This window comes from Pantherophis guttatus, chromosome 2 (genome assembly GCF_059756535.1).
Source record: "Pantherophis guttatus breed Tessera chromosome 2, ASM5975653v1, whole genome shotgun sequence".
NCBI classification, from domain to species: domain Eukaryota; kingdom Metazoa; phylum Chordata; class Lepidosauria; order Squamata; family Colubridae; genus Pantherophis; species Pantherophis guttatus.
The window spans coordinates 188,792,524-188,817,544 of NC_142064.1; the positions used below are offsets into that span (position 1 = coordinate 188,792,524).

Below are 25,021 nucleotides of genomic sequence, written 5' to 3' on the forward strand. Positions count from 1 at the left end.
CTAAAATTTCTACTGCTTCCCGCCTGAAGATTTGTTCTAGTTTCTCTCCATAAAGGGAGATCGTGTCTTGTGATTACTAGCTGGTGCTTAGGGTTATATTTTGTTAGGCTGCCAGATGTGTGCCCTATGTAGTGGTGATTACTGACTTCGCATTTTATTTTGTACAGAAAGTCCTTGACCTATAACCATTGATTCAGCGACTGTTCAAAATGATGCCCATGCTGAATGAAAGGACTTTTTTACTTTTATTTATTTAGAAAATTTATATTGCCGCCTACTCACACATGGCAATTTAGGACTGGACACCACAATTACAGCTGTTGCAACACCCCTGTGTTCATGTGATTGTGATCTGAGCACTTGGCAACCCATTCACACTTAATGCCTGGTCACCAAGTGCCCCACAATGATCTGATCAAATTTGCAATCATCCCTGCCAGCTTCCCCAGAAAGTCAATAGGGAAGCCCGCAGAGAAGTTCACAAACCACTTCTGTCTTCTGAGAGGATTCTCTCTTATCTCTGGGGGATGGCTAAAATGATCTGGGTCAAAATCTTCAGCCTGAGGGGATTTTCTGCCCCAGAAAATCTACTGGAGAAGACTCTCTGAGAGTAGACAGTCCCTCAGAAGTCTCTCAACTCTGAAGCTGAACATTCAAGTGGTTTCAGGGCTTTTGCACACTCGCCCCAACCCCCCCCCACCCCCACCCCCCACACATATCCTCTGCTTCCTCCAGGGGTGAAATCTACTTACCTTCCTTACCAGTTCAGAAGTGCACGCGCCACGTGCATGCTCAATTTGCTCACACGCATGCATGCGTCACACATGCGTTAAAACCAGGAAGTAATGACACCTGGGCGGGTGGGCAGAGCTTCACTCCACCATCGCTACCGGATCGCCGAACCAACGGCCAAGATCGCTACCAGACCGGGCGATCCGGTCTGATCCAGGAGCATTTCACCCCGGCTTCCTCCCATACCCAGCAGACTCTTGCATTTTCCTTCAATTTTCCCACTGATTTGATTGTGGGAAGCTGACAAGATGTTGCTTCACCTATGGATCAGGGCATTCACTTAACAATGGGAACTGAGACTGTTTGGATTGCAGTTGCTAAGCAAAATGGTCACATTTTATGACTTGCTTGACAATGGCAATCCCAGCACCAATTGCCATTGTAGGATGAGGATTATCAGCAGTATATGACTGCGAATTTGTCTTCATTTTGATACTATATCCCTACATTGCACAAAATATTTTCATAGCTTTGTTGGAGTACGTTACATTTGTTTAGAGTAGCCTGCTGGTGGATCCTGAAACTCCTTTGATGTAAGGTTGGGTTATACTTGGTGTGTTATACTTGATGTGTGTGTGATATTCATGCTATATTCAATTAGGTTGATCTGAACCTTTTGATGAAAGCATATGGTTATCTGTTATGGTGAAGCATGACTTGTAAGTAGTTTATTTCTGTTTGGCCATTCATTAACCATTCTGGCTAATGAATGGCAAAAAGCAAACTCAATTTGAAGCACTATATAAGCCACACTGAGCTCATGAATAAAAGCTGGGATATAAATTTAATAAATAAACTCACCGATCCACAGCTTCTACATCAAAGCAGAATCTCTTCTCTATGGAATCAGTCTTCCGTCGAGTGCAAGATTTGAGAATAACAGCTTCGTCTTCTCCCTGGCAGGATATTAAAATAGCATATTAGGTCAATTCTTTTCTTTTTTTTAAAGCCAATCTGGAAGCAACCTTGTTTTCAATGCCAGAGGCATTCACTTTGGAACCAGTATTTCACCCCATGCTGATTATCAATTAAAACTAGGTAATAAAGAAAAGGATTTGTATATCCTGTAAGATACTCTTTGCAAAATGAGAAACAAAAGATTTATTTAAACCTCATTTAAATCTATCAATCTTAGAAGAGATAAGAACATAAGACAGCCCTGACAGATCAAAGCTTTATCTAATCTTGCCTCAAAGAGTGTTTACCTGTTTAGCCAACCCAAAGCAAAACTGGAGAATATCTCTTACATGCTCCTAGCTTTGGCCACAATGGAACATTGTCTCCAGCTCTGAACCTTCCATTAATTTTTATACTCCCTTTTTTAAAAAAAACCATGTAAGGTAATGTCCAACATTATAATATCATAAATCAGATCAGCAAAAGAACATGCTTTTAGGCTACTATCAACCTACATTTTAACTGCACCTATCAACCACAACCATGTCAATATTCTTTAATTCACTTTGCTTAGAAAGGCGGTCCTTTTTTCCCCTTCTTTTGCCCTATTAGGATTCTTCTAAAACCTGAAGGGTCTTCCCTTTTCAGTAATTACAATCATGGCACAGAAAGAGTCATCTGAGATTAACATAATACAGGTAGTCCTCGATTTACGACCACAACTGAGCCCAAAATTTCTGTTGCTAAGACAGGCAGTTGTTAAGTGAATTTTGGCCCATTTTATCACCTTTCTTGCCACAGTTGTTAAGTGAATGACGGCAGTTGTTAAGTTAGAAACATGGTTGTTAGGTGAATCTGGCTTTCCCATTGACTTTGCTTGTCAAAAGGTCATAAAAAGGGATCACAGGACTCCAGGGCAGTGCAACCGTCATAAATATAAGTCAGCCAAACAACTGAAATTTCTTCATGTGATCAAGGGGATGCTCCAATGATCATTAAGTGTGGAAAAACAGTCATAAATCACTTTTTTCAAAGGATCACTAAATGAACTGTTATAAGTCAAGGACTACCTGTACTTCTAATGGTCTGTATTCTTTTACCCCTAATTATATAAATCACAATGTTTTTTTTCAATTGCTGGAAAAAGCAATTTTTAATCTAGTTCTGATTGTAGCCCAACCCACAGAAAGGAAAGTAAATCTGCTCAATCACTAATCAGGCAATGTTCCACTTCTGTTGTTGGCTTTAGTCCAATTCACAGATTCTTAGAAAGACCTGGCAGATGAGAGCTCAAATGGCCTCTAAAAGATACACAGATAGGGAAGTGCCACAAAATGAAATAAACATTCCCAGACCACGAATCATGGTCCAATGCCCTTAGAGGAACACCTGTGTATCCCATTACTAAAAGCATACTTGCGAAAAGCTATTCATTGGGATGTGTCAAATAATGACTTCGTTTCAGGAAATGACTTGACTGAATAAGAATAACAGGAATATTATTTCAAACATAGTACCTGCAAAGTTTAGAAGCATTGCCAATGCAAAAGCAGACAAGTAAAAGGCTGCAGGGCAAAACAAAGTGAATATAATAATTCATCTCATCCCTTTAAGGAATTAATATAAACAGCAAGTGCCTTGAGACATCTTCGTGGTATTACATTAATTGCAACAAACCTGTTTAGGAAACAAATTACTACGTTGGAATCTTTGTATTAAATATTTAAAAGCTTTTTATGTGGAGCTGTCTTTTTTTCAAGTAAGATTCTGTTAATTTTTTTTTTCAAAAAAAGTTCTTTTCTAGGATAATGCTCAAATGAAGAATTTGCGGAAGGTAAACTGAGAGAGTTTGATTCTATTTTTTCAACATGGTGCATGTGCACAGATGCAAGACTTTATACGCACACACATTTCCAAAGATAGTCATTATATATGTACCTACATGCACATCACATATAAATATTTAGAGAGCCGAGGTGGCGCAGTGGGAGCCGAGGTGGCGCAGTGGTTAGAGTGCAGTACTGCAGCTACTTCAGCTGACTCCTAGTTCAGCAGATCAGTGGATCAAATCTCACCAGCTCAAGGTTGACTCAGCCTTCCATCCTTCCGAGGTGGGTAAAATGAGGACCCAGATTGCTGGGGGCAATATGCTATTTAGTATACTGTCTTTGGTGTAAGCCGCCCAGAGTCCTTGGAGAGTGGGCGGCATAGAAATATGAATAATAAAAAATAAAAATAAAATAAGATATATATGCAGAACATAATGATAAGAGAAATGGTGCAAAGAACATTTTGATAAACAAAGAAGCCTTGTTAACCAGAAAGTATCCTTGTGTCTGATATGCACAATTATGTACTCTTTTTTTGACTTGTGAATTGTGTCCTAACGTTAAGATCAGTAGATTTCAGCACATTCTCATTTTCCTATCATTATAAAGATGCAGATACAATTAATTCATATGAAAAATGAAAGAATTTGTTTATGCCTAGAAATATATTCCTTCATATTGAAAGAAATAATAACTCTATTTAAATGAAATGATTAATAACTTTGGTCAACTCCATTTTAGTTTAAATGTTTAGTTTAGTTTAAATAAACATAAGTATTTCCATGACAAATCATCTGCATTTTTACTCACCCCCTTTCCACCAGACTTCTGGTCAAATGGCACCATCGTTATTCGTTTGGATTCACTCTGATATGTGCAGTAATGCTTTACCCAGGATGTCCCAAAATGACCTAGTCAGAATAAAAATGAGTTATATATTTCAGGTATCATACAAATGCAAGCTAATTTTAATGGAATGTACATCTTAACATTTGGAAGGATGGAACCAAACTTGCTGCACAGGCTACAATTCATGATATGATTGAAACCTTTATTAAGAGTGTGAGTAAGGTTCTAGAAGGCAGGATGTTCAATATTAAGCAACCAAGAACACAGAGGCATAATCTCAAACTGACAGGAGGGAAGTTCAAAAGTAATATTAGAAAGTATTACTTCACAGAAACAGTAGCGGAAGCTTGGAACCAACTTTCAGAAGAAATAGTGGGTGAATCATCAGTAACTGAGTTTAGACATGTTTAGGATTAATGCATGTCCATTATCTGACAAAAATTAGGAATAAAAAATAAAATAAAAATTAATAAAATATAAAAATGATAAATAAAATAAAAAGTAAATAACAAATAAAACAAAAACTTAAAGGACGGATTTACTGGACCACTAGGTCTTTTCCCGCCATCAATTTTCTATGTTTCTATATCCGAAATACTGAAAATCACAAATAAAGGGCACTAATCCTTATTTGAATTACTCTGTCAATTTCAGTCCGTGAAAATAAAAGGGAGTAATTCCTATAATTTATCATCTTTTTTTAGTAAATCTAAAAAATAATCTCCAAAGGGGGGGGGGAATACTCTGGAAGAAAGGTATATGAGATGCAAAAGGGAAACTAACTGTGCAGGTTAAAAATACAATTTAAAATCAGGAAAAATATTAGTTTTCCTTGAAGGTAGTATACAGTCTATTAACAGCGGTCCTCAACCTGATATTAGATGGAATGAAAAGAGCAGAGATTCTCTTTTAATACTCACTGCAGCTTTTTGCTTTGCAACAACTTTTTAGATACAGGTGTTGATATTATTTCAAATATATAATTAGACTATCTACTTTCAACTTCTGTTACATTATGTAGACCTCTCCTGAAATGTAAGTTTCATAAGGATCTTATTTTATTCTTGCTAATTAGAGTTAGGATAAAAATAGCAAGAAACTGTAAACTGGTTGCAGTCAACGTGGTTGAAAGCTCAAGGGGATAGCAATTCTTCTGTAAGTGCAAACATATTGCAACAAACTATTTAGAAGGGGGAAAAGTAAAATCTGTTTTAGCCACATAATTTCTATTTCTCTTAACATCAATAAAATTCAATTGCTTGATGCCTGTTCATCTTTATAGTAGTTGGGAACTTCTGGCTCTTCTGATGCTGCTCTATCTTTTGGTAATCTGGAAATCCAGCTAATGCTTCTGCATGCTAGCAATTGTGTTGCAGCAATATCTACAGTATAGGAGTATCTCCAAACTAGCCAAAAAAGATTGCAAGGAAAGATATGAAGATATTAAGCAGTTTTACATATTGTTATCCTAGAGATTTCACAGTGCAGTAAAAAATGTTATCTGAAGTAAGCATAAATTTAAGTAAGCATAAATTTTAATTGGGTGTATTTTATGGGTAAGGGGTTTTAAATTGGAGAAGCCAAAGATAATTTAATTTTGTTTTTAATTGAATTTTAATATTTGTATTGTGTGTTTTAAATTTGGCTGTTCACCGCCCCGAGTCCTTCGGGAGAGGGGGCGGTATAATCAATCAATCAATCAATCAATCAATCAATCAATAAATGTACTCACGCTTTTCCTGAACATAAAGGTAGCCCTCCATGGTGAAGGGGCTGATGTTTTTGTGCTCATGAGGATTCTCCTTCATTTTCTTCATCAAGGATTCAACTTCTGACCGGGTGCCTTCAAAACGGTTTCTTGTCTGCATTTAAAGATTAATGGAAAATGAGTAAAAAATATTTCAGCCAAGCTTTAAATGCACAGAATACTATTTAAAGGTTAAATGAGAAACAAGACTGGCCCAAGAATGAATGCTACCTGAGGCAGAACTGCAAATGAAGAAGACCCATACCAACCAGATTTTTCAGTGATATGAGACAGAACAGCCTTCAAGAATTTCATCTCTAAATCAGAAGATGTCCAACAATTCTGAATTAGCAGGTAACCAATGGCTTGTTGGTTTTTCACAGCATCAAAATCTGTTGCCTTAGGTGGGTTGCCATATTTTCCCTAATACCTTTACTAGTTAGAAATAACATATGGAAAGTCTCATGCATGCATTTGGCTCACAACTTGATTCAACTGACGTGAAAGCTGCATGTTTTAAGCCAATATGTTGCCATATATCCATTGTATATATCAATTTTTATGATGCCTGTCAATTAGTTGTTTTCTCCAAATAGAAAACAGGTACACATAGAGTTCAGTTAGAGCAGAAGCATAAGATTTTGCCTTATACCAGTCAGACCACTGGTGAGTCTAGTCTAATACTAGTAGTAGCAACTAACAGTGGCTCACTACAGCAGCGGTCCCCAACATTTGCAGCTTGGCAGCCCGGCTTGGGGCGAGAGGGAAACCCGACCACACAAGTGGAGGGCTGGTGCACATGTGTGCATGAAGCTCCACTTGCACGAGTGGCGGACTGGCACATGGCTTGGTTCCGAATAAGCCAAAGCCTGGTAGTGGGCCGCAGCCTGGGTGTTGGGGATCCCTACACTGGAGTGTCATGCTGAAGTTTCTACACACTAACTAGAAAGGCCAATTGGGGTGGTTTAATTGACCTACCCCAAAAATAAATTTACTGTTAGAACATAATCTTGTTGTTACTTCTTAATCTTGACATGTATGTTCAAGGTTAGAATGCATGGACAATAGTATTGTAAATATAGGCTGTAGTAGGATTCATTTAACCTTTCCATACATTATCAGTTTCTTTTAAACTACATCCAGGCATCATATATTTATATAAAGCTTTGCAAAATATAGAGGGCAAGAAATATTAAGACAACTGAAAAATGTCTATGAAATATAACAAATCACAATATTTTGAGAATTTTGAGCGAGATTTTGAGGGACAATAGCTATTAGAAACTCCTAAGCATATTTTTTTTCAAAATGGAAAAAAAAAATCTTTTTTATTGATGAAGCATGTTGCCAGTATAAGAAGAGAGTAAATATTTACATTAAGTCCTGGCATCAATATTCAGGTCTTTTTTTTCTCTCAAAAAAAATAATAATCAAGAGTTTAGGTATGTTATGAATTTATAGGACATTTAAGCTTGTATTAAGATAAACATCTGATTCATAAGACAAAAGTAAATATGCTATTTTGAAATTGTTTGCTTAATCGCCAAATTTACCAGTCACCAATGGAGGAGGAGGAGAAAGAAGAGGATTTTGCTTATAGTTATTCAAATTAAACTTTTTATTAACATAGGAGTCCCTGTGGGTTTTACTCCGCTAGTTGTGGCCAACTATAGGGGGAAGTGGTCATCCCCATTTCAAGGCCAATGAGCCAGCACTGTCCAAAGATGTTTCTGTGGTCGTGTGGCCAGCATGACATTACAGAACTCAGACTGAAGTGGTACCTATTTATCTACTCGCATTTGCATGATTTCAAACTGCTAGGTTGGCAGGAATTCAGGCGAGAACGGGAGCTCACCCCATCACGTAGCACTCAGTTCTCAAACCTGGGCTGCTTGCTTTCCAGCCAACAAGCCTAGCACTTTAACTGCTGAGCTATTATGCCACCCCTTTTATTAACATAGCAAAATATGCTTGGGCAAAAAGTTGAAGAATAACACTTGAAAAAGATCCTTTATCTTCAATCAGTGTTTCTGCTTACATTTTGTATACTGATTGTCAGCTCTGTCTTGAAATCACTGAAATCCTTTGCAAGCTCATAACCATGATGGTAGAATGTGAACAGCCCTTGCAGAAATGCCAGCAGCTGCAGGGGAGGAAAAAACAAAACAAGGAATTGAATTACAAGAACTTTTTGGTTTCTTTTTATGTAGTAGAGGGCAATTGCTCCTGTCCTCTTTCTTCCCACCATAAAATCAGACAGGATGCCATGGCTGCAGTCCATTATGCATAACACAGAGTAATTTCTGCTAAACTCATTGGGATTGCTTTCTGAGTACACTTTATACACTACTTTATAACTGCACCAACAACGAAACCAAAAATTTAGAGGGTGGATATCCAGGGATATGTTTACGAATGGACTGGCAGAAATATTATGATTTAAGTTTTTAAAACTACGCATAATATTCCATTCTGTATCTCTTGAATCATCGTTTCAAACCACTTTTAATTCTCTGTAGATTCATTATGGAAGGTTAACAATTACAGAAGCTCCTCTCTTTATTTCTTAAGGGTGAAACTCAACAAACATTCAAATCAGATTGAATTTATGTCTATGCATGCTTATTTGATAGTAACTCCATGAAGGATGGAGAAGCTTTTTGCAAATAAACATATAAAATTATCCCAAATCTTACATCATCATCGTCATCATCACCATCACATCCCACATTTATTTAGTGCAATTCAAAGTGGTGTACGTAATGTTCCTGCATCCTATTTTCCTCACAGCAACATGAGGTGAGGTGAGGTGAGGTAGAATAATTGTCCCAAAGTCACCAGCCAGCTTTCATTCCTAAGGAAAGACTATAATTCCAAATCATTTTGCGATTGTATAATCTTTGGACTTTCTAAAAGTTTTTTTTATACAGAGGGAAACAAAATATTGGCCAGATCTAAACAATTTTTAACACCTTCAGCCCATTTATGTCACTATAAGACAAATAAATACATAAATAAGTTTCCTTGTGTGTCTAATCACACTTGGAATAAAATAAAATAAAATCCAATAAAATATTCTATCTATCTATAATATACATATATAGTTATGTCTTTTCTCTCAGATAACTGAGAGGAGAATTGGGCAGAATAACAAGAGAAAATCAGAAAAAGCAATAGCTTCCTTCAAGCATTCAAATGTACAAAGCATTGAAAGGAAACTAGAAATGCCTGCTATGCTTCATCTATTCTATGCCCTTTCCATTCTCAACTTTTCTGCATCTACAGAGAGGTCAGCATAAGAAAGCTGCAGCCCTTTTCAACCACACTCAGCTACAATGATTTGTTAACCAGAAATCCTGCTCAAAGTTCTTTATCGCATGAACTATTATCTATTAATACAGAATCGATTATTCACCTCATATATTTAAATTTAAGCAACCTATTTGCTGTACCCAGTGCCACCTGCAGTTCAAACACACAAATGACATTAAAGTAATAAAACACGTAAAGTAGAAGGCTTTTTGTCTTCAAAGCTACAGGAAGGAAGGAAAGGATTCCCACCCATCCTTCAATAATAATAAAATATAAATAATCAGCCAAGTTGTTGAATCTTACTTAAAGTAACAGGATTTTTCAAAGAAGAGAAAGAATTCTTAATCTCTATCTTTCACCTTCCCTCTCTTTTTTTTGGAAGAAGTATACAAAATTCTTTCCAAATGCTTCAGAAATGTAAAAATGCTCGGGCAAATTACAAGATACTGGTTTTTTGGTTTTTTTTTTAAATTTGAGAGTAAGCATATGGTCTGATTTAGGGCCAACACACCATGGGGGAAATGCCAAATAATTCCCATAGCTATCTTGTTTGGAATAATGAAAAAAGAAATACAGAGATTCATTAAAAAACAAAAGCAAAACTGGAACTCATTGATTCCCCAAAAAATAAAATGCCAGCAGAGAGATGCATATAATTTTTTTCTTTTGAAAAAGAAACTTTAAAATAATGAATTTCTATTGAATAAATCTAATGTCAAAAATGTGGGTCACAAGCATCTTTACCTCAACCTTCTTCATGAGGTCACTGGACATTTTACTCAACTCAATATAATCCCAACACCATAATCCTCTGCAGATAGCTGTCAGATGTTTCTAACATTTCACAATGGGGCAAGATCCTAAGCTATGTAGGATTGAACTCAAGTTCAATCATTCCTAAAGGAGGCCAATTATCTTGATCCATTTCAAACTCCTGATTACATAACATGTTTTTCTCCTCGGGGCCAAACTCGAAGAAGGCGATCCAGTTGGTTTTACTGGATATTTTGGTAATTATCAGTGATTTCATATGCATAATATCTTTCTGAATTATTTTGTTGAAATTATCTCGACATGATTTAGTGAAGCAGATTCCCAGAATGTGGTATTGAATTCATCAACCTATGACTTACAGTGCCCTGAGGGTGTCTAGTCTGATCCCCATTATATCAAATCTGATTCCTAGATAAATCATCCAGAATTTTTGAATTGGTTATTTGAGTTATAAAAATGATGTGTTTAATGCCTATGGATAAACTGAATGATATTTTAAAGATAACATGTAGCTGTCCTTTTTTTTAAAAAAAAGCAGGAATGTGCAACATAGCATGACAGTCATAGCTAGGAGGGCCTTTGCTCAACTTCATGTTGTGCACCAGTTATGTCCCTACCAGGATCGAGAGGCTATTCTTTCAGTCATTTTATGCCCTGGTTATCTCCCCTACAGACTACTGCACTCTGCATGGGGCTACCCAGGTATGTATGTATGTATGTATGTATGTATGTATGTATGTATGTATGTATGTTATTTGTTTGTTTAAAACACTTATATATACCCATCTTACAACCAACTCTGGACACTCCCAAAACACTCCCTTCATCCCATTCCCACCAGAAGTTATCCAAAAGTGCAACCAATGCCATTTGTATCCTATCTCATATCTGAACCTAAAACCAGACTAGAAGGGGTCCAGATAAGCCATCTCACCCAAGATCTGTGAGAGAGATGGGCGGTTAAGAAGTTTGATATATAAATATCTAATTCACAGGTGGATGCACTTACAGTCCCAAGGACCCTGTCCATTTCTGCAGGTTTGACAGGATCAAACAGTGACCGTGTCGACTCCCCAGGCATCTCCAAAGGAGCTATACCACACCTGGTCCCCAACTGAGAATAAATCTGAGCCAATATTCATTGTACTCCTCCCTCCTCCAATTTCCCCTACAAACACCTTGTGAGGTCATTTTGGGCTGAAAAAGAGTGATTGGCCCAATGTCTCCAAGCTGGCTTTCATGACTTAGGCAAGACTAGAATTCATAATCTCCTGGATTCTAAGCCAGCACTTTAATGTCTTACACATATGCACACCAGTGGTGGGTTGCCCCTGGTTCGGACCGGTTCGCAAGAACCTGTAGTAAAACCAATGGGAGGCTCCGCCCACTGACCCAGACGTCATCATAAGTGGTCTTATGATGCACGATGCGAATCGGTAGTAAAGGTAAGTAAAACCCACCCTTGATGCACACATACTTTATCAATGGCCCCCAATTCTTCTCAACCATGACAGCAGAAAGTATGAGAGATCATGGATAAAGGAACTAGAGAGCACAGAGAACACTCCCATTCTTCCCTATATACTTGTATAGCAAAGTAGGAGAGGAAAAGACAAGATTCAAAGAAGATACAACCTGGCTACCTAGGCCTGTGATTAAACAGCAGCCCTTCAGTCTCTTTTCCCTGCTATTATTACCAATCAGCCAAGCAACATCACTTCTCTGTCATTTCTCCCCTAGCTGGCCAGAAATAGCTGAGTACTGAAGAAAGGAAGACAGTGCTGCACCAAAGACTAGTAAATCAAACACAGTAGTGCCAGAGAGCAATTCTGGCTCGTTCCTCTCATGAAGACTACTGAAGTAATACATTTCCATCACTTGAAATAAAGCTGCAGAAATGTAGCATTCCTTGCCTAACAAATAAATAAGAATTTCCTTTTTCTGGCTTTGTTTGAAACATCCAAAATGGAAGCTTTTCAGCAAACCAGTTTCTTCTGAACCTGCTATTGGCTTTGATGTCCCCTTCTGGAGTTTATTCTCTTTCCCCTCCCAAACTCATCTGCTTCTAAAGTTTATGGTTAGAAATATATATTTTCCAGGGTAAACATCTAAGTAACTTGGTGCTGGAGCCATGACTGATGTTCATTGTGATTATTTTCTTCTCATAGCTAAACAGATCAGTGACCATAAGATATTATTACATCCCGAGCAGATATAGCATCTGAATGTGCAACAAATCTTCGCATACAATTTACTACAATGGTGTGACATTTCAGATTCAATTCCAATTCTGCTTCAGAAATAGGGGCACAAATAAATCTATAGCTTGTAGAACAGCTACATCTTTCCCCAGATTTTATATAATTTCAGGAACAGGCACAGCTACTTGAAAGAGTTACAGACAGGTGTTATGTTTATATCCCAGCTTGCTTTGAAGCACTTTGAATCCAATCATAAGCACTGCAAAACCCAACTGACCGTAACAATTGGACCACTTACACTTACAGTAATATTCTCTTTTAATGATTTTTCTTCAGAGTTACTGTATTTCTTCAACTAAGAACATATTGGAATGAAAATGTTGTAGCAGCAGAAAGACAGCAGCAACAACAGTTCATAATTAAACAATTTCAGTATCCACCTTTCCTTACTGAGAATGAAATTAGAACCAATAGTAAATATTCATATTTGTGATATTTGGACGTAATTATTTCCATTCTGTTCACATGGAAATTGTTTCTATGCTGCTTCCTGAAGATAACTTATTTCTAGGGATGAGCAAATATTTTAAGATTAAGTTTCACTTAGGCCTTTTGTGGTTTGTAGATTGAAACAAAAATATGCATATATTTATCTTTTTTTTTGCGTATTTCACTTAATGTATGCAACTCTGGGCTCACTTTTTCTAGAAGCAATATTTTAAAACAATATAGGGGGACTGGCATCTTTTTCTGAATGTAATTTTTTTTTCACCCAACTCTTATGCTTTTGCATATTTTTTTTAAACCCTCAAAACTGAAAAATTTAGGAAAATGCAAATGTCAGCTATTCTGATTTATGTATTGTTTCCTCACATATATCATGGAGATGAAAGAAGAAAAAGCCACTTTATCATTGCTTTCTAAAGCATTCACTGTAGCTTAATTTATTGTTATTATATTTCAGAGAAGAAGAAGTGCTTGACAAACCACAAATATTTACTTACTGGTTCCACAAACTCAAACATCTTTCTCTCCTGAACTTCTTGTACTTTGAAGACATACTCAAGAGAAACTTCATAAAAGTGCTGCCTGACCAGGTCCACCTGGGTGTCTGCCTGTCAGTCGTCATGTGGAAAGAAAATAAAAGAAAAAGAAAATAAAGCAAGTAATTAACTGTGAGCATTTGACATCAAGATTATACAAAGGCTGTTCGCTTGTACAGAACTTTCCCAATTAAGTATATTTAATTCTAGAAGTCTATGGAGCAAAGGGCTAAGCTCTTAAGAAAGATTGCCTTGTCTGTCCAATAGTTAATGACGTACAAATTGAAGCTGGCAAACTTCCTTAAGTGGATAGAGTGGTATTCTAAGAATCTGAGATTTCTTCAAGGATAATTACAGATTTTTCACTGAGGTGATTGGTACAAGTTGTCAAGTTCCCATCTCAAAAATAATGATAGCTGATGGGGTCTGTTCAAACTGAAGCCCTATAAGCAGATAAACATACTTTCTGCTGCCTTCCAAATGTTTTGGAGTACAACTCCAGGAATTTTGACAATCCTGGTTAGCCATACAAAGATTTTTATAGCAACAGAATATGGGGGAGTTCATTGGGAGAACACCAAATTGGACAAGAATGCAGCATAGAATACTCTCCCAAATCCTCTGCAAAGCAGACGCATTTCATTGTAAAATGCAGTTATTTGGTGTCAGATAAAATGATAAGTAGAAATTCCAGAGCATGGGAATTTTGAGAACTACTGGTCAAAGAATAAGGGGTTATTTTCTTATTCTTAATTTAAAAAAAATATATATATAAGTACTTATTACAAAGATATGACCACACTGAATATGATCAGATTCATTTGGAGTCTTTTTTACTATTTGAGAAAGATGAGAATGGTGAAAATAACAAATATGGAAAATAAAAATCAAGTTAGTACTCAGAGAAAAAGAATTGCAATACTATGGGCCTAAACCTAATTATCTGGACAATTTCTTATGTAAAAGATGTCTAAGAAAGAAGAAGAATCTTTATTTCTGTTCTTTGCATACAAGAATATGTCTACAAGCTGAAACGAGTTTTTAAAATTCATGTGGGACTAACAAAAGGCAACCCACAGACAGAATATGTTTCTTTTGAAAGAGGTTTAGATCAAAAGTTTGGTACCTGTATAAGAATTTATTTAGTTCACTACCAGCAATCTAATGTTGGGCTATAAAAAACTTCATTTCACACAATTATATTATGAGCTGATTGTTAATTACTCATCTTTAATGGCATGGCTTTAATGGCTAAGATTTAGTCTCAGCCTTTCTGGAAGAAGCTCACACCTGATATGTTTATGAAACTACTCAAGTTACGACTTTCAGATTCCTAATATTCTTTAAAGCTCTATGGCAAATGGAATCACACAAGTTTTGAAACCCTTTCTGTTTCTTAAGCACCATGAATGCTGTCCCAAATGTAGCATGTTTTCAGATATCTAACACACCTATTCAATTCAATTCAGTTTATTAGTCATAGACCATAGACCAGAACAAATAAAAGCACTCAGTGAATATCCAATTAAAAATTCTAGAATAAAATAATAAATAATAGTTAAAATATTTGATGAATTCCAGTCTGTCAATTACACATGGTCTAACTATACTAAAATAACAACACACCTATGAAGTAGCTGGGTTACTCATGAAAATCAAAATCCACAGCTAGAATTATTGCAACCAACAAGCCCTTGCACTTGCATTTGCCCCTAAACTGACCATCATTCCCTTCTCAAAGCCCAATTGATGACCTAAACCTTCCGTCATTTAATACTTGAAAACTTGTAGCCTCCTGTCCCAAAGTTGTAATCATTTAGCCCCTCACTCAAAATCCCAGTGCTTGAAGAAAATACTGATCTAGGCAGTAAAGAGATTTTTATTTTGGACAAAGGTAATAAAAGCCAAAAGAGAAGGAACTCTGCATCTCTAAAGGCAGCCATTTATGTTTGAAACAAAAAGAAAAAAGAAAAAAAGAGGGGGAGCTCAAATCTCTATATAGAAAAATAGCAAACTTTAATATAAAATATGGACCACAAGATGGCACCAGTATTCAAGTATTACACAGCTTTACAGGGAATTAGAAAAGCTGTGTGGCTAAAATTGTCATCTTGATGGTCTAGAGAGCAATGTTTCTCAACCTCAGCAACTTTAAGATGTGTGGATTTCAACTGACAGAATTTCCCAGACAGCAAAATTACAGCATTCATTCTCTACCTTACAATTCCAAATCTGATGGGGGTAGACAGCTGATTTAATTAAAAGTAATGTAAACTCTAACCTGGAATTTTAGAGTGAATTTAAAGAGCTCCAAAATAAACTTGCTTCTTAACATACATACTTAAAAGTATGTACGTTAAGGCTCAACTTTAAGCCTTTCATTCAACAGCAATAAATAAACTTTTGGCTTAGTAGCACAGGCAAACAAAACAGCCAATTTCACCTCTTGAAGCTGAGATTCTTTCTTCTTGGAAGACAGATTTAAGTGCTTTTCTAATATTCCACAGTATTTCTCAGTCTCCTTGTCATACTTCTTCCTGGCTTCCTGTCAAAATACGCCACATAAGAAGCCATGAAAACAATAATGTTGCAATAATCATGCAGATATATAAAGACAGACAGACAGACAGACAGACAGACAGACACACACACACACACACACACACACACACACACACACATATATATATACTGTATGCTTCCAAATGTTTGTAATATAAATGAGTAGTCTGTGATTCAAAACTTTATGTCTCCCTCCATTGCATCATCCTCAAGTATACTGATAAGGGGTATATTTTTATTTGTGGTATCCTTGCTGTTCTTTTTGCTCTTGGTTGTTTGCTTGCAGCTGTTTCATTACCCAACTAAGTAACATCAACAGTGGCATTGATATTACCTAGTTGAATAATGAAATGTCTACAAGCAACAACTAAGCTCAGGGAGCACCAAGGACATCACAGTTCAACCTGAGATACACATATTCTCTTCTATATTTACATTTCTGCCATTTAATTAACACATTGACATTTGCACAACTACAATTAATGTAATTAGTATGTTCATCTTTAACGTCTGTATGAGAACTCTGTTAACCAGCTTCTGGTATTCTCTATTTTTGATAACAGAAAACTAGTGACTTGCTCTAATCTGGTAGTTTTAATAAAACGATTGTTGCTCTTCCAATTGTTGGAGAATTCTTAAGTGAGTTTTTTTACCATACTATGTGTGTATATGCATGTCCTTTCTTAGATGGTGCATGTGATTACAGATAACTGGTACAAAGATCTAATTGATTTTGGATATACCAGTGATCCAAATCAGGGATGTCAAACCCAATTGCATCGCGAGCCATATCGTGACGTTATCGGGATGATTTTGCCCTTGTAGAGCTGGGGTAGGTGTGGCCTGCATGGGCTGTATCCGTCCCGTGGGCCGTCAGTTTGACATGCCTGATCCAAATGATTGCAATGTGTACCAATGGTTGCTATGATGATCTTCATCTGTATGTTTCCATAAATATCACAGCCAACATAGTAAGTAATTAACTCTCAGTGACTTTTAACACATTGTTAAAAATATTGTTAGAAACAAGTAAAACAAGAAAATAACACAAAACAAAAAACCAGCAGGTAATAAACCCAAAGAGGAACAAAAAAAGAGGGCTTCAATCACACTAGCTTCAGCAAAAGCCAGGTCTTCAAGATCCTTTGAAACACTTGTAGGGTGATTACCTCAGGGGGAACCTCAGCATAGATAGTGCAGATGGTGAAGACAGGAGTACTCAGAAGGCACCAGGTTGATGAAGTGTATAGCAAAGTCAGAATAATTTCCATGCAGGTGCCAAAATAGTAAAATATTTGTCATGATTATTACTACAGACATAGTAATAGCTTTTATTGCAAATGTGCTAAGTGGATTAATTCTAATGCCTACTACAATTTTATTCCTGCTTTGGTGTCACTCCTAAGTGTTGCAGAAATAAGAAGCAGTGGAGAATTTTGTATGAAGAACTGCTGAATAAAAAAGAAACTGGCAGGAAATCATCTATCTTAACCAGAAACCTCAGGTTGTTATAGCAACAAAGTAGGAGTAGAAGGTACAATGCCTTGGAGCAGAAAAGAAAAAAACTTAAGAGCTATACCTAGCTCATTATTATTATTATTATTAAAAAAAGAGGGAGGGGGAATTCCAGGTTATGAAACTCTATCAGTAAGAATGGACACTAGTTTTCCTAATACTCTTTGCAGACTTATGCAATTCTGCTATGATGCCACTGGATGTGCCACAGATTTCTTCTTACCTCAGCTGGGAATCTTGGATGACTTCTTTATGCTAAACAGCCAAACCAATTTGGCTGTATGATAACAAAGTCAATGCTTTGCTGTCTGGTTCAGTGTTATGGTGAAAAATGAGGTATCTCTCTAGTTCCAAAGCTACTACAGGTAGTCTTCAACTTACAACCATTCATTTAGTGGCCATTCAAAGTTACAACAGCACTGAAATGAGTTATGACTAGTTTTCCGACTTACAACATCCCCAAGGTCACTTGATCAAAATTCACATGGCTGGCAACTGGATTGTATTTGTTATAATTGCATTATCCCAAAATCATGTGATCACCTTTTGTGACCTTCTGACAAGCAAAGTCAATGGGGAAGCCAGATTCATGTAGCAATTGTGTTAGTTAACAACTGCAGTAATTCACTTAACAACTGTGGGAAGGAAAGTCATAAAATGGAACAAAACTCACTTTAACAACTGTCTTGCTGAGCAACGGAAATTTCGGGCTCAATTCAGGTCATAAGTTGAGGACTACCTGTATGTGACGTGTCAGTCCTTGCCTTGGCAGTGAAAACATATTCCCTTCCCATAAACATGCTTATATTCCTTTTTTTTTTTTTTTAATTTGATTTATATGCCGCCCTTCTCCGAAGACTCAGGGTGGCTTACAATGTGCTCAGCAATAGCCTTCATCCTTTTGTATATTTATACAAAGTCAGCTTATTGCCCCCACAACTGGGTCCTCAGTTTACCTATGTTAGAAAGGATGGAAGGCTGAGTCAACCTTGAGCCTTGGCGAGATTCGAACCCTGCAGTAATTGCAGGCAGCTGGTCTTAATAACCAGCTTAATAACAGGGTGCCTTAAACCCCTGTACTACCAAGGCTCTGATTTTCAGCTATAATCCTTTTCTGATATTCACCTAACATATGGAAAATAGAAGTAGATTGATCAATACTCTCTAATAGCATATCGTTGTATGCTTTTGTTAATATATTAACCTCATTAATTCAATAGTCACAAACTTCTGATAAGCATTTGGTTTGCCTAACATGAGAACAAAATGGTTGACTGGCTATGTTTTTGTTTTCTGATGTTTTTTTCCAATCATAACCATCTATATCCAACCATCTTATCCAACACTTATTACCATCTATATACTATATATTACAATTGTTCAATTGCAATAACTTTCTCAATTAAAATATGCAAGATAACCTCCTCAAACACTCCTCTTTTGATTGCTGTTGAAGAAGTCTAGAAGAGGGTTGCCAAGAAAAGCTATTCAGTATCTGACAGAAAAAGCAACTGCCCATGATTCATGCACACGATACTTCAAGTGTATTTTTCAAATCTCCTTCAAAGAGGCAAGAAAACATTATCAATTTTTCCACCTACCTTAGCAGCACCAATTTGCTCTTTTCGAAATTTCTCCAGAGGTGTGATTAGGACTTCACTAGCATTTTCAATCTGCCAAGGAAATGGAAAAGAAATGCTTACAGTCTATTAAGTCTAAGCATCCACATTCCCATGCTCGGTTGCTATCATTCTCTTTAAATGTGATATATTTTTTTTCTTTCTAAAATACCTGTATGATTCAGAATTTTATACACCTTATAATTAGAGGGATCCCCTGATTTTAATATATAACAATTTGAAGGCTGAACAATTCAAAAACTGTGGTTATTTATACAGCTTCTTTAGAGAATAAAAAAAAAGTTAAGAGCGTGGAAGAGTTTCAGAAAACAGCTGATTGCTACTACTAAGTACTGTACATTGCTCATATATAACCATTCCCTTTTCTGGGTTTGGAAACTAAACAGATCAGGCTAGGATAGTATTTTGATGGGAGAGTTCTATGGAATATTATGAGTAAGGACTAGGCTGGGGAGTTGAAAAAGCATTCCAAAAGGCGGCAATGAAAAAATTGACAACCATTTGTTGTCAAAGCACGTCCATGAGGACACTGGGAGTTGAGCTCAACTTGAAGTAAATGTTGATTTTTTTAAAACCTACAAACTTATAAACTGATGGATCCCCCCCCCCCAGTGGTGGATTGCTCCCGGTTCTGTCCAGTTCTTCCAAACCGGTAGTAAAAGCGGTGGGAGGCTCCGCCCACCTGCCTGGACATCATAATGGAGCATCTGCACATGAGCAGAAGTGCGCACGCGAGCTAAGTGCCCATTGCAAACCGGTAATAAAGGTAAGTAGAACCCACCCCTGATCCCCACCCCTTCTCTTCCTTTAGGTAGATCACTACAACACTGTGGAACATCCATAACGTCAACCCAGATGGATTTTCATACAGATTAAAAACAGGCTTTTTCCTGGGCACTGGGCTGGGAAGTGAACTAAGTTCATTTTTAGGATTTACTGAGGTAGATATCTGTGCTGCTTCAGATGTTATATGTTTTGTTTTTGCTTACATTTGTATTGTTGCTTTTAATCTGTTGCCACTCAAGGATAAATGGCCAACTATACAAAGCAAAAAAATAAATAGGTTCATAATATGAAACCCACAGAAGCACATAGCCATTTCAGTTGACATCCATAAAACTTCAAAATTAAGTTGATCTTTAAAATAGTAATGATTTCATTAGATTCCCTAAGCTTCTGAGATTTTAGTGTTTCAATGTAATGCTGCAATTCTAACTTTCATGCTTCAGACTGTTTGTTCTGTCTTTTTAGATTTCCAATAGAATGTGGATCATAGGCTGGAAATGTTTGTAGTGAAAACAACCACAAACAAGGTAAAAACTTGTGCCTAAACACAATTCTAATTCTAAAACTGTTTAAACACAGTTTAGCTTTTCTAACTTTCACCATTCAACCTTTTGCTGCTTATGTAGATTATGTAGAATATTCTATATAGAACTATAGAATATTCTATAATTACAAGAACACGGATGGTGCAGTGTTACAATGCAGTATTGCAAGCTAACTCTGCCCACTGCCAGGAGTTCGATCCTGACCGGCTCAAGGTTGAGTCAGCCTTCCATCCTTCCAAGGTGGTAAAATGATGAGCCAGATTGCTGGGGCAATATGATGACACTGTAAACACTTAGAGAGGACTGAAAAGTACTGTGAACTGGTATATAGATATAAGTGCAATTGCTATTGTTATTGCTACAAAGTCCCAACGAATCATAGAAGGCAAAAATTGTCTGGTTGAAAAGCTTTTTGTTTTAAAGCAGCTTTATCTATAACTTTTGAGGCCAAGATCACTTAAAGATACCAGAAGACTGATGTCGATGTTTGAATAGCCAAGAGTAATTCTAGGCAGAGAAATTCACCTACATTTTTTAATGTAATTCAATTAGCTGTAGAAATTCATTCACAGAGAACTGAATCACAGAAACATTTCCAAAAGTAATATAGGAGGCTCCTGCAGTCAATCACAAAGGCTGTATGTGAATTTTCTGTCTGTCATTGTTACAATCATCTCAGTAGCATCCCTGGCTTCCCATGTTTCGATTAAATCCCAAAGGAAGGCATCATGAGGGAATTCCTCCAATTGTTTTTTGTTCATACTTGAACTACCGTCAGCTTCGTCCTGTTCTCACAGAGAAATCACCATGCTTGGCAGGCAGGCAGACTTGCTAAACTTTCCTTCTGGCTAAAAAACAGCCAGCCAGAGTGTGAAGCAGAAGCAAGATCTATGAATAGCCCAAGAGATTAGAGAAGAAGCAAAAGAATGTAGGGTCAAGGTACAAACTAGCTCAAGCATTTCTAGGGAATACAGAATGAAGACAATCCGAGTCTTCTCTAAACAACTAGTTCTATATCTCAGCTTCTAGCCTACCCAGAACTACATGAGTCTCACACCAGCTCAATTCAAAGGGCCAATTTACATGAGTACAATAAGACCTCTACACCATTCCAAAGGAGCCTTTCTCTAGTTCCATGATGATTAGCCCTTTAGCTCTTTGCTTGAGTCACCATTATTCCTGCAGACTTCACCCCAGAAGCACAGATCCAAGATAAGTGGTGCCTTACCCAGCAGTACTTGCAAAAGGGATCCGGATATCTTGGTAGACCACAGATTCAGCATGATTCAGCAGTGTACTGTGGCTTCCAAAAAGCCCAATACTATATTAAGCTTCATCGAGATCGTGAGAAGTGATAGTACCATATCCTGCCACACTGGGATAATTTTATGTTTATTTGCAAAAAGCTTCTCCATCCTTCATGGAGTTACTATCAAATAAGCATGCATAGACTACAATCAATGAGTGGGAAGCGTTATGGAGGGAGACACAAATTTGGAATCAGAAGGAATTTCCTAACTGTTAGAGCTACATGGCAATGGAACAGCTTGTTCCTAGAGTCATGGATGCTCCATCAGTGGAGGTTTTCAAGAAAAGATTAGATGGCCATTTGTCCAGGCTGGTATGAGGATTCCTGCACTAGGTCAAGGATTTGACTACAAGACCTCCAAGGTCCCTTTCAATTCTATGATTCTATGACTTAAATCTATAGTCCCTTCTACATGTGATGCTATCAGAGACACTTTAATCCAGCTGGGAGCAAAAATGTCTAAAGAAACTGGACTGCATAATACAATCTTTGTTCTCTGAGAGCAAGACCAAATAGATTCAGTGGCAGGCAGTTTGCTGTAGTTTGCTATCCTTATTAAGCTGCCAAGATTTACTCCCTAAGGATGAATATTGCTATTCTTTTAGGCAGAGAAGTTGACAATTTGTTGAGCTATATCATGGCCATTGGCCAAAACAGGCAAGAGCATTGCAAAAATTACCCACAATTTCTTCTCAAAGCCAACATCTACCAAAGCCTAGTAAAAAGTTAAGAAAGTTGTTCTAGATCTTACTGAATAAATTAAAGCAATAACTTTTTCTAACCATAGCAGACAGACAGACCATGATCCTGACAATTCCAAAGGCCAATTAGTAGAAGATTAACAGGGCAGAAACATATGAATAATACTGCTTGCTGCCTTTTCTTTTTTTTAAAAAAAAATTCTCCCATTGAGAACAAATCTAAATGTTAACTGTGTTTATGGTCTCCCATCCCACTGACTCAATATCTTGCTCTTCTTGAGGTTTTTTTCCATTGGTAAAGTTGCTGGTAGAGGAAACTTTTTCAGACACCAAAAGGAGGTCTTTTATTATCAATTTACTCCCTTTAAAATCAGGGGGAGAGAAGAGCGAATCTATTCTATAACCCCCTGGGACACTGCTCCCTGGACCCTAAGATGACATTATGTACATTAAGAAGAGAAAACACATACTTATTGTATATGATTTCAGTAACATCCAAAAAAAAAATGTTCCCATCATAATTTACCTTGAAGTGTTTTCCAAGTACTGATTACTTTCTATTCCTATCCCAGAAATTATGATAAAGTCAGGGTTCCAAGCAACACCCCCAATGAAAGAAGACTCCAAGGCTTGAGTTACTTCAAAGTTCCATTTTATTAGAGATGTTATATTGGCACATCTGGAATATTATATCTAAAAGGAGGCAAGGTTCTTACCATTCGTATGCGCTCATCTTCTAGGTTCCTTAGAACAGTAGCAAATTCTTGCAGGGATTTTGCTATAAGAAATAAAACAAAGACAATCAAGATTAGTGAATATATGTAGTCTTTTACGTGCAACCATTCGTCTGGCAAAGATTACAATGGCACTAAAAAAGTGACTTATGACTAGTCTTCACACAATTATTTCACAATCACATGTTCAAAATTCAGATACTTGGCAACCAGCATGTATTTATCACTACTGCAGCATCCTGACGTCATGTAATCACCATTTGCGGCCTTCCCAGCCAGCTTCCGACAAGCAAAGTCATTGGGGCAAGCCAGATTTCACTTTGCATAACAACAATTGCATAATTTGTTTAACAACCGCAATGATTTGTTTAACAACTGTGGCAAAAAAAGGTCATAAAATTGGGGCAGCTCACTTAACAACTGCCTTGCTTAACAATGGAAGTTATGGTCCCATTTGTGTTTGTAAGTCAAGGACTATCTATAGTGTGAAAGAAAAAATTAATTTTCTTGACCAATATGGCTATGTATTTGACCTAGGAAAACAAAATAAACTAGCATAAGTCCAAGTCATGGATTGTAACAGTAACAGAGTTGGAAGGGACCTTGGAGGTCATCTAGTCCAACCTCCTGCTAACGCAGGAGACTTGTACTAGGGATTCGAACCACCGAACTGCCAACCTTTCTGATCGACAAGCTCAGTCTTAGCCACTGAGTCACCTAGTCAGGCTCGTTTGGCCTACCTTTCTACCTTGATCTTTATTACCTTCCAAAAACAAGGCAACTGTGTCCTATTGAAGAGCCAACGTTTAAGTAGCACTATCCATATTAGTTTTCATTCTCAGTTATTTGTTTCCATGCTATTTGAAGACACTGTGCTTTCAAAGTACTGAAATACCATATTCTAGTCTTTCCCAAGCACTCTCTTTCTTGTTACCTGTACATCTTTCTAAGATACATTCTTTGTAAGGGGACTATATATTTGACATCCATGTATGAGAACTTTAATTTTGCAGTTATCTTTTAAGCACATTTATATCTTCTGATAGGTAACTAGATGAACACACCCACATGCACGAATATATTGATGCATACATGCATGCACAAATACATCATGCCTACACGCATACCCAAATCATATACTTACACTATGTTTATATGATTTTGAATACATAGTAGGACCAAATGAATGTATAATTAGATAAAAATACAAAACATATAAAGAAAAAATGTTAAATCAGTCACCACTATCTTTGTCAAGAGGCTGATAGGGGATTGGAAATAGGTCTTTCACTTATTTATGTTTACACAGGCATTAGAAGTATATAGTGCTGTAACATTATAATGCCATAATAGTGGATTTCTTAAAAATCAGTAACAGTGTTTTTCATCCCTGCAATGGGCACTGCTTAAATGGCAGTTCATAGAAACAAGGTTTAACTTTATACAATGTCATCAACATTGTCATTTAATTTTAAGTATATGATTTATGTGCATGTATCTGTTTGCGTGTTTGCAGCCACATAGCTGAGAAAATAACAGCACCATTTGACAACCAGTCAAATCAATAACAGAACACAAAGTGTTGCACAGCCCTCAAAATTAGTGACCAGTTGGCACTCATTTCAGAGCATACACAAGTATTGAAGTATGATCAGTCCATCTGGCACGGTCTATATAAAAACTAAGCCTCTTTAACAAGTGTAGGATTAAGGTAACATAATCCTCTTGTTTTCATTATTTCTCAAACAAATCAAATTCAGCGGTTTCTAAATGTGATAAGAAACA

At 36.9% G+C, this 25,021-nt stretch overlaps 1 protein-coding gene and 1 long non-coding RNA gene across 5 annotated transcripts in view; one reads left to right on the forward strand and one right to left on the reverse strand.

Moving 5' to 3' along the window:
• Window positions 1–25,021, reverse strand: part of ARHGAP26 (Rho GTPase activating protein 26) — a 266,010-nt gene that overhangs the window by 168,369 nt on the left and 72,620 nt on the right. For all 4 annotated transcript variants that reach the window (XR_009621680.2, XM_034404907.3, XM_034404901.3 and 1 more), the window contains exons 3-10: window positions 23,219–23,280; window positions 19,123–19,194; window positions 15,888–15,989; window positions 13,406–13,516; window positions 8,153–8,257; window positions 6,100–6,229; window positions 4,329–4,429; window positions 1,594–1,688 (exon numbers count right to left, since the gene is read on the reverse strand). Coding sequence is in view for 3 of the 4 variants with exons in the window: in XM_034404907.3 (XP_034260798.1) it covers window positions 1,594–1,688; window positions 4,329–4,429; window positions 6,100–6,229; window positions 8,153–8,257; window positions 13,406–13,516; window positions 15,888–15,989; window positions 19,123–19,194; window positions 23,219–23,280 (778 nt within the window). In the remaining variant the exon portion in view is untranslated. The remainder of the gene's footprint in view (window positions 1–1,593; window positions 1,689–4,328; window positions 4,430–6,099; window positions 6,230–8,152; window positions 8,258–13,405; window positions 13,517–15,887; window positions 15,990–19,122; window positions 19,195–23,218; window positions 23,281–25,021) is intronic.
• Window positions 6,387–13,408, forward strand: LOC117656750 (uncharacterized). The gene is made up of 3 exons (XR_004589010.3): window positions 6,387–6,468; window positions 10,874–10,902; window positions 13,366–13,408. It is a non-coding gene; the product is annotated as an uncharacterized LOC117656750 (long non-coding RNA).